Source organism: Bombina bombina, chromosome 9 (genome assembly GCF_027579735.1).
Source record: "Bombina bombina isolate aBomBom1 chromosome 9, aBomBom1.pri, whole genome shotgun sequence".
NCBI lineage: Eukaryota > Metazoa > Chordata > Amphibia > Anura > Bombinatoridae > Bombina > Bombina bombina.
The window spans coordinates 127,797,228-127,815,221 of NC_069507.1; the positions used below are offsets into that span (position 1 = coordinate 127,797,228).

Sequence of the window (17,994 nt, forward strand, 5' to 3'; positions counted from 1 at the left end):
AATTCTTTTATCTGTGATGCAAACATGCCTGAATGCTAAAATCTCTTGTTTCTCACTACAGACACATTGGGCAGACATGACTTCTAAGTCTAAACTTCTTTCCCTCCTCTTTAAGGGAAAAAGGTTTTATTTGGTCCAGGCCTCTCCACGGTTACAGGGGGGCAAGGGTGCCTTCTTACCGCAGGATAAAAAGATCAAATCTAAAGGACAAGGATCTCATTTTCGTTCTGGAAAGTCCCCAACGTCAGCAGTCCTCCTCTAAGCTCAAGCAAACCAAGAGCACTTGGAAGCCGACTCAATCCTGGAATAAGTCCAAGCAGAACAAGAAGCCTGCAGAGAACAAATTGTCATGAAGGGGCGGCCCCTGATCCAGCGCTGGATCGTGTAGGGGACATACTATCGCTGTTTTCAAACGCTTGGTCCAGGGACGGGCAGGATCTGTGGGTCCTGGAGGTCATAGCTCAGGGATACAAGATAGGTTTCAAATCTCACCCACCCAAGGGCAGATTTCTCCTCTCAAGCCTGTCTTCAAAACCAGAAAAGAGGGAAGACTTTCTGGTGTGCGTGCGGGATCTGTCCTCCTTAGGTGTCATTGTCCCGGTTCCTATCGCAGAAAGAGGTTTGGGATACTACTCAAACCTGTTTGTGGTCCCAAAGAAGGAGGGAACTTTCCGCCCGATTCTGGACTTAAAGTGCTTAAACAAGTTTCTAAATGTCCCCTCGTTCAAGATGGAGACACAGGTCTATTCTTCCTCTATATCAGGAAGGACAGTTGATGACCACTATAGATCTGAAGGATGCCTACCTTCACGTTCCAATCCACAGGGACCACTTCCAGGTCCTAAGGTTTGTGTTCCTGGATCAGCACTTCCAGTTCATTGCACTTCCGTTTGGTCTAGCTACTGCCCCAAGAATCTTTACAAGGGTTCTAAGGGCTGGATGGAAGATAAACTTAGAGAAGGGTTCTCTTACTCCAAGCACCAGGGTAGAATTCCTGGGTGCTGTAATAGATTCAATATCCATGAGGATATTTCTAACTGACCAGAGACGCTGCAAGCTAGCTTCGGCATCTCTTGCCCTCCGGACCTCCTTAAGGCCATCTGTGGCTCAGTGTATGAAGGTAATTGGTCTCATGGTGTCCAGCATGGACATAATTTGCTTTGCCAGGTTACGTCTTAGACTGTTACAGCTGTGCATGCTGAGACAGTGGAACGGCGATCATTTGGATCTGTGTCAACAGATTTCCCTGGACAACCGGTCGAGAGATCATCTGTCTTGAGGGAAATCCTTTCTTCGACCATCCTGGGAGACTGTGATTACGGACGCAAGTCTCTCAGGATGGGGAGCCTGTGGTCTCAGGAGGAACGCTCCCTCCCGATCAACATTCTGGAACTTCGAGCAATCTACAATGCTCTGAAGGCTTGGCCTCTTCTGGGTTTGTCCTAGTTTATCAGATTCCAGTCAGACAATATAAACTTGGTGGCTTACATCAACCACCAGGGGGAACGAGAAGCTCCCTAGCGATGAGGGAGGTATCTCGGATTCTGGAGTTGGCGGAGGCCCACAGCTGTTAGCTTTCAGTGATCCACATTCCGGGTGTGGATAACTGGGAAGCAGATTTTCTCAGCAGACAATTCTTTCATCCGGGGGAATGGTCTCTCCAACCCAAAGTGTTTGCGGAGATATGCTACAGGTGGGGGACGCCGGAGATGGATCTCATGGCGTCTCATCTCAATACCAAACTACCCAGATATGGGTCAAGGTCCAGGGATCCTCAGGTGGAGCTAATAGATGCATTAGCGGTGCCTTGGAGATTCAGTCTAATCTACCTTTTTCTGCCATTACCACTCCTTCCTCGGATAGTGGCCCGCATCAAGCAGGGGCAGGCGTCCTTAATACTGATTGCTCCATTGTGGCCGCGAAGGACGTGGTTCGCGGATCTAGTGAGGATGTTATCTTCTCCTCCATGGAAGTTACCTTGTCGCAGGGATCTGCTGGAACAGGGTCCTTTTGTTCATCAAAATCTAGATTCTCTGAGGCTGACTGCGTGGAGATTGAACGCTTAGTCCTTACCAAGAGAGGGTTTTCTGAGAGAGTTATTGATATTCTTATTCAAGCTCGTCAGACGGTTACTCGTTGTATCTATCATAAAGCGTGGAGAACCTACTTATTCTGGTGTGAAGAGCGTGGATTTCCTTTGCATAAAGTTAAGGTTGCCAGAATTCTATTGTTTCTCCAGGATGGTCTGGAGAATGGTCTTTCAACCAGTTCCCTGAGGCGTCAGATTTCGGCCTTGTCTGTTTTACTGCACAAGAGGCTCTCTGAGCTTCCAGATGTTCAACCTTTTGTTAAGACTCTGACTAGGATCAGACCTGTGTTCAGATCTTCTTCTCCCCCTTGGAGTCTGAATCTGCTTCTTAAAGTGTTGCAACAGGCTCTTGCTTCGACGCGCAGTGTATCTGAAATTGCCGCCTTGCAATGTGAGCCTCCTTATCTGGTGCTCCATTCGGATAAGGCTGTCCTACGTACTAAGTTAGGTTTTCTCCCTAAAGTCGTGTCAGACCGTAACATCAATCTAGAGATTGTGGTCCCTTCTTTGTGTCCTAATCCTTCTTCTTCAAAGGAACGTTTACTTCATAATTTGGATGTGATTCGTGCCTTGAAGTTTTATCTTCAATCAACTAAGGATTTTAGACAAACTTCTTCCTTGTTTGTGGCATATTCTGGGAAGCGTAAGGGTCAGAAGGTCTCTTCGACTTCCTTATCTTTTTGGTTGAGGATTCTTATCCGCTTAGCTTATGAAACAGCGAGACAGAGACCTCAGAGAATTACGGCTCATTCTACTAGAGCAGTGGCTTCCTCTTGGGCCTTTAAAAACGATGCCTCTATGGATCAGATTTGTAAGGCGGCTACCTGGTCCTCCTTACACACTTTTTCTAAAGATTGATGTTATTGCTTCAGCTGAAGCAAGCCTTCGGGAGAGAGATTTTGCAGGCTGTGGTGCACCTGAGATTAGGGTCCACCTCTATTTTTGTCCCTCCCGTTATCATTGTGTCCTCCTAGAGCTTGGGTATGTTTCCCAACAGTAAGGAATGAAGCAGTGGACTCTCCTTATATTAAGAAGGAAATCATAAATTATGCTTATCAGATAATTTAATTTCCTTCTGTATAAGGAGAGTCCACGGCTCCCGCCCGTGTTTCTCCAATGGGCAGCCCCCTAAATAATTTTTTTTTTTTCTGGCACCTTTTATACCCTGATATTTATCCTACTATTCCTTGTTCCCTCGGCAGAATGACTGGGGGGATAGGGGAAGTAGGAGAGGTATTTAAGCCTTTGGCTGGCGTGTCTTTGCCTCCTCCTGGTGGCCAGGTTCAGTATTTTCCCAACAGTAAAGGAATGAAGCCGTGGACTCTCCTTATACATAAGGAAATTTAAATGATCTGGTAAGCATAATTTATGATTTACCCAGGAAGGGAAGAGAATGCAGTTTGCGTTTTACATACCATATCAGCAGACCAAGACTTAAAAAGACGGTCTACTTGACAATGTTTATTGTTTAAACAGATAATCCCTTTATTACCCATTCACCAGTGTTGCATAACCAACACGGTTATATTAACACTTTTTACCTCTGACTACGTTTTATCTAAGCCTCCCCTTATCTCAGTTCTTTTGATAGACATGCATTTTAGCCAATCAGTGCTGAAGGGACTGAGCACAATGTTATTTATATGGCACACATGAACTAGCACTGTCTCGCTGTGGAAAAATTGTCAATATGCACTGAGATAAGAGGTGGATTCAACTGATAAGACATCAGTTTGAGCCTACCTAGGTTTAGCTTTAAACAAATACCAAGACGACAAAGCACATTTGATGATCAAAGTAAATTGGAAAGTTGTTTAAAATGGCATACCCTATCTGAATCATGAAAGTTTAATTTTGACTTGATTGTCCCTTTAAGCCACGCTTGTCTAGCTAAAACAGTTAATGCAGCATTCTTAGCATTAATGTTAATAATTTCCACTGCTGCTTCACAAATAAAGAAATTTGCTGTTCTCAAGGGATTAATGCAATCCTGAATCTCTTTCAAAGTGGTTTCTCCAGAAACAAATTCTAAAAGGTTGTCACACCAAACAGCAGTTGCAGCATTGAGACAAGCAACACTAACTGCAGGTCTAAACTTTAAACCTGCAAGCTGAAAGGATCGCCTATTAAAACCTTCAAGTTTTCTATCTAAAGGATCCTTAAGAGGAACCATCTTCCAAAGCTATAGTGGTACGCCTGATCAGAGTGAAAATAGCTGCATCTATCTTGGCAACAGATTCCCAAATCTATTTATTAACAGAAGGGAGAAGAAACAGATTTAAAGGGACAGTCTAGTCAAAATTAAACTTTCATTATTCAGATAGGAATCTGTGATGAATACACTTAGCGCCTGGTGAATTAGACTCCTAGTGTCTATAAAAAAGTGTAATGTAAATAGTGGGTAAACCAAACCGCCACCAATAGAGGCCAGGTCTGAATGATTGTCAAATGATTTAACCTTATTCAGAGTTATAAAAATAAAGATTAAAAATAAATTTATAACCTAGTGCAGAGTTATAAAAACAATACAAAATGTATTATTACACTTATAACAAACATGGATCCAGGTGAGATATTAAAAACAAATAGCGATTTTGGATAAAGATTAGTAGATTTGCGTGTAACTGGCAAATTCTGGGCAATTTCCCTACCTAATACAATACAAATACTGAGCAAGTAATCATAAAATTCCAGTACTGGTATCTGGTTATAGTGAATAAAAACAGTGGGATGAAATAAAAACAATATATTTGATATTGATATTCAGCTCTCCGCAGCAATCACAGAATGGATATCTAGTTAGTCAGTCCACTCCGGATAGACCGCACTGGTACAGTGGCTGTGTGTTAAGTCTAGCTGTTAATGCGGTGCTAAGCAAACCAATCTACGATGCTAGAGGAACATTGTCCAATATGTAATGACAATGTTCCTCTAGCATCGTAGATTGGTTTGCTTAGCACCGCATTAACAGCTAGACTTAACACACAGCCACTGTACCAGTGCGGTCTATCCGGAGTGGACTGACTAACTAGATATCCATTCTGTGATTGCTGCGGAGAGCTGAATATCAATATCAAATATATTGTTTTTATTTCATCCCACTGTTTTTATTCACTATAACCAGATACCAGTACTGGAATTTTATGATTACTTGCTCAGTATTTGTATTGTATTAGGTAGGGAAATTGCCCAGAATTTGCCAGTTACACACAAATCTACTAATCTTTATCCAAAATCGCTATTTGTTTTTAATATCTCACCTGGATCCATGTTTGTTATAAGTGTAATAATAAATTCTGTATTGTTTTTATAACTCTGCACTAGGTTATAAATTTATTTTTAATCTTTATTTTTATAACTGAATAAGGTTAAATCATTTGACAATCATTTAGACCTGGCCTCTATTGGTGGCGCTTTGGTTTACCCACTATTTACATTATTCAGATAGGACTTGTAATTTTAATCAATTTTCCAATTTACTTTTATCATCAAATTTGCTTTTTTCTCTTGTTATTCTTAGTTAAAACTAAACCTAGGCAGACTCGTATGCTAATTTCTAAGCCCTTGAAGGCTACCTGTAATCACATGCTTTTTAAATTCCCTTTCAACACAAAGAGATTGAAAGTACATGTGGGCCATATAGATAACACTGTGCTCAGGCACAGAAAGTTATTTAAAGGGACATTATACACTCATTTTTTCTTTGCATAAATGTTTTGTAGATGATCTATTTATATAGCCCATAAAGTTTTTTTTTTAAAATAAATGTATAGTTTTGCTTATTTTTAAATAACATTGCTCTGATTTTCAGACTCCTAACCAAGCCCCAAAGTTTTATGTGAATACCGTCAGCTACCTTCTCCAGCTTGCTCCTGTTTGTATAAAGGGTCTTTTCATATGCAAAAGAAGGGGGAGGGGGAGTGTCTTATTTGCCACTTGCAGTGAGCTTTCCAGCTACCTTTTCAACAGAGCCAAACTGACAGCTTCTAAGTAAGTTTTTAAACTGTTTTATACTGGATTTTTTATATCAGTATCTGTGCATCTTATTCTTTCTAGTAGTGTCTATTACATGCAGTTAAATGAAAATGAGTGTATACTATCCCTTTAAGATTTAGCACATTACAATGCTAAATGCAAGGCAATAGACAACAGTCAGTCATTTGATCGGGGGCTGGAAGAAGGTTCATAGATACAATGTAATCACAGAGGTAAAAAGTATATTAATATAACTGTGTTGGTTATGCAAAATTGGGGAATGGGTAATAAAGGGATTATCTATCTTTTAAAACAATAACAATTCTATTGTAGACTGTCCCTTTAAACTTGTTAGATGGAACAAAAGAAATACCTGGCTTCTGCTATTCCTTAGAAATAAGTTCAGAAACTGAATCAGGCACAGGAAGGCTTCTTAAAGGGACAGTCTACCATAGAATTGTTATTGTTTTAAAAGATAGATAATCCCTTTATTACCCATTCCCCAGTTTTGCATAACCAACACAGTTATATTAATATACTTTTTACCTCTGTGATTACCTTGTATCTAGGAACCTTCTTCCAGCCCCCTGATCACATTACTGTAACTGTTTATTATCTATTGTCTTAAATTTAGCATTGTTTTGGGCTAAATCTTAAATAACCCCCTGTGCCTGAACACAGTGTTATCTATATGGCCCACGTGTACTTTGTCTCTTTGTGTTGAAAAGAGATTTAAAAAGCATGTGATAAGTGGCAGCCCTCAAAGACTTAGAAATTAGCATATGAGCCTACCTATGTTTAGTTTAAACTAAGAATACCAAGAGAAAAAATCAAATTTGATGATAAAAGTAAATTGGAAAGTTGATTAAAATTAAAAGTCCTATCTGAATAATGAAAGTTTAATTTATACTAGACTGTCCCTTTAAGAGCTGCCTTAAAATGTATCAGTTCTCTTAACTGGTTGCATAACTGTAGCAGGACAATCCTCTACCTCTAAAGCAATTAAAATTTCTTGCAATAAAGCATGAATCTGCTCAAGCCTGTAATTAAAGGACACATCCTCAGAATAAGATTCAGGAACATCCCCATCAATTGGTAACTTAAAGGGGTCGCTTGTAAGGGAAGTCCCTGATGAGCTAAAAGACAAAGAAGGAACCTCTTCAAATCCTTGCAAACGTATGAACTTAAACGGAAAGTAAACACCACTACTATTAAGAATATACACAGGTACTGTTCTAAAAATCCAGTTTAAAACCTTTTAAAAACTTACTTAGAGGCTCCCAGTTTAGTACTGTTGATGAGGTTGGGCTCGAACTACCTCTGAAAGGGGCTGAAACCCTCCCCTGCATATGAAAAGACCCATTACACAAATAGGAACAAGCAAAAATCTGTAGTCTTGGGTCTACATCTGATACTTTGCTGATTTTTAGACTCCTAACCAAGCCCTAATGTTGTTAAACAAATAAGCAAAACTATACATTTTTACCAAAACACTCCCACATATATTTATAAATGGATCATCTACAAAACATTTATACAAAGAAAAATCTAGTGTACAGTGTCCCTTTTAACAGCTGGAGACAGGCAGGTTAAAACGTCACTAAGAGCAGAGTGTATATAATCCTTAAGTTTTGAGGCAAGTTCAGATGAACTCTCTTTGGAGCAACTCTGATAGGGTAAAAACCCTTGAATGCTCTGAAGCGCAGTCAAACCCTGTTTAGGGGTAGAAATAGACTCTGCACATGAGATACAGGGGGACACACCTGAGAATCCTTGCAAAGCAAACACAAACTGGATGAGGTTGAAGTATCATTGGGTCTTCTTCTAAGCAAGCGCTTAAGCCAAGAACCAGAAAGGAACAAGAAGAAATTTAGTGCAGGGGAAGGAAAACATATTTTGTACAGCTCAGAAGCAACATCCAAGCGCACTAAGCCAACCACGCTAAATTTAACTCAGTTGTAACCTTACTTTTTTTTTTTGCTAGTATAAGGGGTATGGTGTACAATTATATGTTCTCAGACTAGTCGGAGCATGTAAACACGTTCATACTATTAGCCAGTGGGCTATGAAAGTGCAAGTACTTATCTCCTAGCATCTTCCTCCACTGTGTTTACCTCAGCTGCAGCAACTTGCATCCAGTAGATGAGCCCATCCTAGGCAGTTTGAGCTTGATGCCAAGGATCTAAATCAGTAACCGCATCTACAACTTTTACTTTAAATTTGGGAGAGCTGTGGATTCACAAGGAGCAGCTAAACATAGACCAGGGGATTGTTGACAAGTCCACGTTTCACCTTGGAGGCCTGTAAAATTTCTCACTGAGAAGACCTGGCTGATAACACCATCTCTACCCCTATGAATGAGGTTACTGCGAGGAGAAACTGTGCCTCAGATCAGTTAGAGCATCCAATTTCTACAATGAGAAGATCTGCACTTCTTTTTCACCTCACTCTTCATGAAGGAGGCAAAATAAAATGATTTAGGATTATGGGAAGTGGGAGGGATTTAAAGCTCTGGTGTATTGGGGGGTGTCTCTTTTGCCTTCTCTTAGTGGCCAGGAGAGGAATTTCCCACACGTGATAACTTGTAGAATCCTACCATTTAATGAAATAAATCAATTACTAATACACAAATTCATTAGCATTAGCATTTGAAAGGAAACCTGATTTGTACTTATAAGGTATCTTCTACACACTTGAGTAATGTTATATTATATCTTACTAGGATGCAGATTCTTTCTATCACATTTGTTGGGTTTTATTTTTATTTTCAAATGATCTTTGCCTATAAGTAAAATAAAATTTTAAGGAATAGGATGACTATATATATATCTATATAATTGATTGAATTGTTGCTTCTTCTAGAAACGTAAGGCTGTGGACAACTGTGATCGTGACCCACACTTCTCTGCCAAAGTTTTGCGACCACCGCTTGGTCAGAGTTCTCCATCTCCACCTCTTCTCCTCCTGCCACCTTCTCCCTCATCTGGTCCACCAACTCCACCTTTGGCCACACCACAGATCTCACCTGTAACTCGTGATGATCGGATCAAGAGACGTCAGTTGACTCGTGAGAAAGAGAACCATCCAAGTGGACGTGAGCGATCAGACTCAGAACGAACGCGTTTTAGAAGTTCCTACCTAACAGTCACACTCCAGCGGCCACCCAAAGAACTTAGTTGCCATTCCATTGTACCCAAACTGCAAGCCATTACCCCGAATACTCGACAGTCCAATCACTCAGTTGCCATACAACCACAATATGAGGAGGAGGAGGAGGAAGAAGAGGAAGATGAGGAAGAGGACGATGAGGACGAGGAGTTTGAGAATGGTCCTATGTTGGAGCAAAGGAAAGAGCAACTCTCGATGCAGAAAGATGTCTGGCTATCTGTCTTCCAGTATCTGACACGCAAGGAGCTTTGTATGTGTATGAGGGTCTGCAAATCTTGGTATAAATGGTATGTTGTCTTTATTCTAATATCAGTGTCCATATATCATTACAAATAATTGATTTTTTGTTATTAACAAATAGGCTAAATTAATAATTTTAATTAAATAAAGAATACAAAAATTAAATAAAAAATATATGTAACAATTTAAATGCTTACTATGAAAATGGCAGGTGATTATATTGTTGTGTGGATAGGAAATGCAAAATCAAATATGTGTTTAAAGTGATATGAAACCCAAACATTTTCCTTTGTGATTCAGATAGAGCATACCGTTTTACAAAAGTTTCCTATTTACTTATTTTTTCAAATTTTCTTTGTTCCCATGATATTCTGTGTTGGAGATACCTAGGTAGGCATCTAGGGCCCTATATGGCAGGAAATAGTGCTGCTCTCTAGTGCTCTTGCAAATGGATAACATTCTTGCAAAACTGCTGCCATATAGTGTTCCAGAAATGTGCCAGATCCTTGCTTTTCGATGAAAGATACCAAGAGAATGAAGAAAAAATACGAAGTAGTTTATAATTGCATTGTTCTATCTAAATCATGGAAGAACAAATTTGGGTTTCATATCCCTTTTAATATCACTGCCTCAAGATATGTGATAAGCCATCCAAATATAACTTATAGCAAGCAAAAAGTGAAAAAATGTAATGTATCAAAGCAATTTATAATTTGTGACTTTAATATAAAGACATAAACATACATCTATACAACTGGATACAAAACATGTTGAAAAATTGTCCCATAAAAATATATTTCTCCAACATTGGTGTGTCCGGTCCACGGCGTCATCCTTACTTGTGGGAATATCTCTTCCCCAACAGGAAATGGCAAAGAGTCCCAGCAAAGCTGGCCATATAGTCCCTCCTAGGCTCCGCCCACCCCAGTCATTCTCTTTGCCGTTGCACAGGCAACATCTCCACGGAGATGGTTAAGGGTATGTGGTGTTTAAATGTAGTTTTTTTATTCTACTATCAAGAGTTTGTTATTTTAAAATAGTGCTGGTATGTACTATTTACTCTGAAACAGGAAAGGATGAAGATTTCTGTTTGTGAGAGGAAGATGATTTTAGCAGACAGTAACTAAAATCGATTGCTATTTCCACATAGGACTGTTGAGATGAAGTAACTTCAGTTGGGGGAAACAGTTAGCAGACTTTTCTGCTTAAGGTATGACTAGCCATATTTCTAACAAGACTGTGTAATGCTGGAAGGCTGTCATTTCCCCTCATGGGGACCGGTAAGCCATTTTCTTAGTTTCAAACAGAATAAAGGGCTTAATATGGGCTATAAAACTGGTAGACACTTTTATGGGCTAAATCGATTGCTTTATTTGGACATTTTATACATGTTTATGCTGATAATTCACACTTATAAACTTGGGGAACGTTTTTTAACGTCAGGCACTATGTTAGACACCTTTTCCAGTCAGGGAGGGCCTTCCCAGTTGTAGGCTGAGCCTCATTTTCGCACCATTACTGCGCAGTTGTTTTTGAGAAGACATGCAGATGCATGTGTGAGGACCTGAAAGTAGTTGGAAAAGTTTCTAGAAGGCGTCATTTGGTATCGTATTCCCCTCTGGGCTTGGTTAGGTCACAGCAAAGGCTGTAGCTGGGACTGTATAGGGGTTAAATTTGTAAACGGCTCCGGTTCCGTTATTTTAAGGGTTAAAACTTTGAAAATTGGTATGCAATACTGTTAATGCTTTAAGACACTGTGGTGAAATTTTGGTAAATTTTGAACAATTTCTTCATACTTTTTCACATATTCAGTAATAAAGTGTGCTCTGTTTAAAATTTAAAGAGACAGTAACGGTTTTGTTTTAAAACGTTTTTTTGTGCTTTATTGACAAGTTTAAGCCTGTTTAACATGTCTGTGCCTTCGGATAAGCTATGTTCTATATGTATGAAAGCCAATGTGTCTCCCCATTCAAAATTGTGTGATAATTGTGCCATAGCGTCCAAACAAAGTAAGGACAGTACTGGCACAGATAATGAAATTGCCCAAGATGATTCCTCAGATGAGGGGAGTAGACATGATACTACATCATCTCCTACTGTGTCTACACCAGTTTTGCCCACGCAGGAGGCCCCTAGTACATCTAGCGCGCCAATGCTTATTACCATGCAACAATTGACGGCTGTAATGGATAACTCCATAGCAAATATTTTATCCAAAATGCCTGCATATCAGAGAAAGCGCGATTGCTCCGTTTTAAACACTGAAGAGCAGGAGGGCGCTGATAATTGTTCTGTCATACCCTCACACCAATCTGAAGTGGCCATGAGGGAGGTTTTGTCAGATGGGGAAATTTCAGATTCAGGAAAAATTTCTCAACAAGCTGAACCTGATGTTGTGACATTTAAATTTAAATTAGAACATCTCCGCGCACTGCTTAAGGAGGTGTTATCTACTCTGGATGATTGTGACAACTTGGTCATTCCAGAGAAATTATGCAAGATGGACAAGTTTCTAGAGGTTCCGGTGCACCCCAACGCTTTTCCTATACCCAAGCGGGTGGCGGACATAGTGAATAAGGAGTGGGAGAAGCCCAGCTTACCTTTTGTTACCCCCCTATATTTAAGAAATTATTTCCTATGGTCGACCCCAGAAAGGACTTATGGCAGACAGTTCCTAAGGTCGAGGGGGCAGTTTCTACTCTAAACAAGCGAACTACTATTCCTATCGAGGATAGTTGTGCTTTCTCTTGTTAAGTGTATCCAGTCCACGGATCATCCATTACTTATGGAATATATTCTCCTTCCCAACAGGAAGCTGCAAGAGTCCACCCACAGCAAAGCTGCTATATAGCTCCTCCCCTAACTGCCATATTCAGTCATTCTCTTGCAAGCCTCAACATAGATAGGAGGTCGTGAGTCTGTGGTGCTTTCTACTTAGTTTATTCTTCAATCAAAAGTTTGTTATTTTTAAATGGCACCGGAGTGTGCTGTTTATCTCAGGCAGTATTTGGAAGAAGAATCTGCCTGCGTTTTTCTATGATCTTAGCAGACGTAACTAAGATCCATTTGCTGTTCTCACACATTCTGAGGAGTGAGGTACTTCAGAGGGGGAATGGCGTGCAGGTTTTCCTGCAGATAAGGTATGTGCAGTAAAATATTTTTCTAGGAATGGAATTGACTAAGAAAATACTGCTGATACCGAAGTAATGTAAGTAAAGCTTTAAATGCAGCGATAGCGACTGGTATCAGGCTTATTAATAGAGATACATACTCTTGTAAAAATGTGTTTTAAAACGTTTGCTGGCATGTTTAATCGTTTTTTAACATATATTTGGTGATAAAACTTATTGGGGCCTAAGTTTTTTCCACATGGCTGACTTAAATTTTGCATAGAAACAGTTAACTGAAGCTTCCCACTGTTGGCTGTGGCAGTTTGTTGTGTCTGTTTTTAAAAACGTCTATGTCGTTTTTTTTTTTTTGATCTGTTTTTTGCATTAAGGGGTTAATCATCCATTTGCAAGTGGGTGCAATGCTCTGTTACCTTATTACATGTACTGTAAAAATTTCATTTGTTTTACTACCTTTTTTTCACTGTTTTTCAAATTTTGACAAAATTTGTTTCTCTTAAAGGCACAGTAACGTTTTATATATTTGCTTGTTAACTTGATTTAAAGTGTTTTCCAAGCTTACTAGTCTCATTATTAGTCTGTTCTAACATGTCTGACATAGAGGAAGCTCTGTGTTCATTATGTTTTAAAGCCATGGTGGAACCCCATCTTAGAATGTGTACCAGAAGTACTGATTTCATGTTAAACAATAAAGATCATTTTTTGTCTTTAAAAACATTATCACCAGAGGATTCTGTCGTGGGGGTAGTTATGCCGACTAACTCTCCCCACGTGTCAGACCTTTTGACTCCCGCTTTAGGGACTCACGCTCAAATGGCGCCAAGTACATCAAGGGCACCCATAGCGTTTCTTTTACCAGGGGATTCTGTCGAGGGGAAAGTTATGCCGACTAACTCTCCCCACGTGTCAGACCCTTCGACTCCCGCTTCAGGGACTCACGCTCAAATGGCGCCAAGTACATCAAGGGCGCCCATAGCGTTTATTTTACAAGACATGGCAAAGGTGGTGAATAATATTCTGGCAGCAGTATTAGTCAGACTACCTGAAATTAAAGGAAAGCAGTTAGCTCTGGGGGTAGATACAGAGCATACAGACGCTTTAAGAACCATGTATGATACTACCTCACAATATGCTTAGTCTGTGGGTGATTTTTTTTTTTGACTCAGGGAAGATGATTTAACCTGATTCTGATATTTCTACATTTAAAATTTATGCTTGAGAACCTCCACTTGTTGCTCAGGGAGGCTTTGGCTGCTCTGAATGAATGTGTACAATCGCAGGGCCAGAGAAATTGTGTAGACTGGATAAATAATATGCAGTGCCGGTGTGTACTGATGTTTTTCCAATACCTAAAGAGGTTTACTAAAAATTTTTTAATAAGGAATGGGATAGACCAGGTGTGCCGTTCTCTTCCCCTCCTATTTTTTAGAAGAATGTTTTCTAATAGTTACCACCACACAGGACTTCTGGCAGACAGTTCCTAAGGTGGAGAGAAGAGTTTCTACTCTAGCTAAGCGTACCACTACCTCTGACGAGGACAGTTGTGCTTTTTAGATCCAATGGATAAAAAATGTTTATTCAACAGGGTTTTATCCTGCAGCCCCTTGCATACATTGCTTCTGTCACTGCTGCTGCGGCGTTCTGGGTTGAGTCTCTTGATGAGGCTTTACAGTTAAGCGACTCCATTGGATGAATATATTTGACAAGCTTATGCTAGCCAATTCCTTTGTTTTCTGATGCCTTGTTCATTTGACTAGACTAACGGCTAAGAATTCTGTTTTTTACTATACTGGCGCGCAGAGCGCTATGGCTTATATCATGGTCAGCTGTCGTGACTTTAATAAATAAGCTACTTAACTTCCCTTCAAGGGGCAGACCCTATTCGGGCCTGGTTTGAAGGAGATTATTGCTTATATCACTGGAGGAAAAGGTCATGCCCTTCCTCAGGATAGGTCTAAATCAAGGGCAAAAAAAAAAAAAAAAAAAAAGTCTAATTTTCGTACCTTTTAAAAACTTCAGGGCAGGTGTGGCATCCTCTTCCTCTAAGGCAAAACAAGAGGGAATTTTTGCTCAGTCCAAGGCGGTCTGGAGACAATCGAACCTGGAACAAAGATAAGCAGGCCAAGGAGCCTGCTGCTGCCTCTAAGGCAGCATGAAGGAACGGACCCCTATCCGGTAACGGATCCTATAGGGGGCAGACTTTCATTCTTTGCCCAGGCGTGGGCAAGAGATGCCCAGGATCCCTAGGCATTGGAATTTATATCCCAGAGATATATTCTGGATTTCAAAGATTCCCCCCCCAAAAAAAGGGGAGATTTCGCCTTTCACAATTATCTGCAAACCAGATAAAGAAGGAGGCATTCTTACATTGTGTACGAGATCCATCCAGTTCCAAGAGAGGAACAGGGACAGAGTTTTTACTCAAATCTGTTTGTGGTTCCCAAGGAGAGGGAACCTTCAGACCTATTTTGGATCTAAAGATCTTAAACAAATTCCTCAGAATTCCGTCATTTAAGATGGAAACTATTCGTACCATCTTAACTATGATCCAGGAGAGTCAATAGAGGACTACAATGGATTTGAAGGATGCTTATCCTCACATTGTGATGCATAAAGATCACCATCGTTTTTCAGGTTTGCCTTTCTAGACAGGCATTACCAGTTTGTAGCTCTTTCCTTTGGGATATCTACAGCCCCAAGAATCTTTATGGAGGTTCTGGGGTCGCTTTGGCGGTCCTTAGACCGCGGGGCATAGAAGTGGCCCCTTATTTAGACGACATCCTGATACAGGCGTCAAACATCCAAATTGCCCAGTCTCATACGGACGTAGTACTGGCATTTCTGAGATCACATGGGTGGAAAGTGAACAAGGAAAGAGTTCTCTATCCCCAATCTCAAGGGTTTCCCTCCTAGGGACTCTGATAGATTCTGTAGAAATGAACATTTACCTGACGGAGTCCAGGTTGTCAAAGTTTCTAAATTTCTGCCGTGTTTTTTCATCCCATCCGCGCCCTTCGGTGGCTCAGTACATGAATGAAATCGGCTTAATGGTAGCGGCAAGGGACATAGTACCGTTTGAACGTCTACATTTCAGACCGCTGCAACTATGCATGCTCAGTCAGAGGAACGGGGATTACACAGATTTGTCCCCCTGTTAAACCTGGACCAAGAGACCAGAGATTCTCTTCTCTGGTGACTATGTCGGGTCCATCTGTCCAAGGGTATGACCTTCCGCAGGTCAGATGGGACAATTGTTACAATAGATGCCAGTCTTTTAGGTTGGGATGCAGTCTGGAACTCCCTGAAGGCTCAGGGATAGTGGACTTAGGAGGAGACCCTCCTTCTAATAAATATTCTGGAACTGGGAGTGATATTCCATGCTCTTCAGACTTGGCCTCAGTTAGCAACTCTGAGGTACATCATACTCAGTCGGACAATATACACGACTGTGGCTTACATCAGCCATCAAGGGGGAACAGAAGTTCCCTAGCGATGTTAGAAGTCTTACAATAATTCACTGGACAGAGACTCACTCTTGTCTATCAGCTATCCATATCCCAGGTGTTGAGAACTGGGAGGTGGATTTTCTAAGTCGTCAGACTTTTCTTCCGGGGGAGTGGGATTTCCTCCGGAGGTCAAGACCAAGCAGGAGAGGGCTTTGGTGTTTTTGACAGCGCCTGCGTAGCCACGCAGGACCTGGTATGCAGATCTGGTGGACATGTCATCCTTTCCATCACGGTCTCTGCTTCTGAGACAGGTCCCTCTACCTCAGGGTCCTTTCAACCATCTAAATAGAATCAATCTGAGATGGACTGCCTGGAGACTGAACGCTTGATGTTATCAAAGCATGGCTTCTCCGAGTCAGTCATTGATACCTTAATACAGACATGAAAGCCTGTCTCTAGGAAAATTGAACATAGATATGGTGTAAATATCTGATTGTTATGAATCCAAGGGTTACTCATGGAGTAAAGTCTGGATTCCCAGGATATTATCTTTTCTCCAAGATGTTTTTGAGAAAAGGGTTGTCAGCTAATTCCTTAAAAGGGGACAGATTTTTACTCTGTCTATTTTTTTGCACAAGCGTCTGGCAGGTATTCTAGACGTTCAGGCATTTGGTCAGGCTTTGGTTAGATCCAAGCCTGTGTTTAAAACTGTTGCTCCGCCATGGAGCTTAAACCTGATTCTTAAGGTTCTTCAAGAAGTTCCGTTTGAACCTTTTTTGTTCCATAGATATCAATCTTTATCTTGGAAAGTTCCTTTTGGGTAGCTAATTCCTCGACTCGTAGAGTCTCCAAGTTATCTGTGTTACAATGTGATTCTCCTTATCTGGTCCTTCGTACGGATAAGGTAGTCCTGCGTACCAACCTGGGTTTTTTCCTAAGGTGGTATCTAACAAGTACATCACTCAAGAGATAGTTGTTCCATGCTTGTATCCTAATCCTTCCTCAAAGAAGGAACGTCTATTACACAATATTGGACGTGGTTTGTGCTTTAAAGTTTTACTTACAAGCTACTACAGTTTTCATCAAACGTTCACCTTGTTTGTTGTCTATTCTGGACAGAGGAGAGGTCAAAAGACTTCAGCAACCTCTCTGTCTTTTTGGTTAAAAAGCATAATTCATTTAGCTTATGAGACTGCTGGACAGCAGCCTCCTGAAGGGATTACAGCTCATTCTACTAGAGCTGTGGTTTTCACTTGGGCCTTTTTTAAATGTGGCTTCTGTTGAACAGATTTACAAGACGGAGTCTTGGTCTGCGCTTCATACTTTTCAAATTTAACAAATTTGATACCTTGCTTCTTCGGAGGCTATTTTTGGGAGAAAGGGTTTTTTACAGGCAGTGGTAACTTCCGTTTAAGTACCTGCCTTGTCCCTCCCATCATCCGTGTACTTTAGCTTTGGTATTGGTATTCCATAAGTAATGGATGATCCGTGGACTGGATACACTTAACAAGAGAAAACATAATTTATGCTTACCTGATAAATTTATTTCTCTTGTAGTGTATCCAGTCCACGGCCCGCCCTGTCACTTTAAGGCAGGTAATTTTTTCATTTGAACTACAGTCACCACTGCACCCTATGGTTTTTCCTTTCTCTGCATGTTTTCGGTCGAATGACTGAATATGGCAGTTAGGGGAGGAGCTATATAGCAGCTTTGCTGTGGGTGGACTCTTGCAGCTTCCTGTTGGGAAGGAGAATATATTCCATAAGTAATGGATGATCCGTGGACTGGATACACTACAAGAGAAATAAATTTATCAGGTAAGCATAAATTATGTTTTCAAAGATCCTATGGATAAAAAATTGGAAGGTTTGCTTAAAAGGATTTTTGTACAGCAAGGTTACCTTCTACAACCCATTTTGTGCATTGTTCCTGTCACTACAGCAGCGT

The 17,994-nt window shown here is 40.6% G+C and overlaps 1 protein-coding gene across 1 annotated transcript in view; it reads left to right on the forward strand.

Annotated features, from left to right (window-relative positions):
* Positions 1 to 17,994, forward strand: part of LOC128640450 (lysine-specific demethylase 2A) — a gene marked incomplete at its 3' end in the record, with an annotated part of 357,674 nt that overhangs the window by 285,225 nt on the left and 54,455 nt on the right. Inside the window, 1 exon segment of the mRNA XM_053692929.1 lies at positions 8,927 to 9,519. Within this exon segment, the coding sequence (XP_053548904.1) occupies positions 8,927 to 9,519 (593 nt within the window).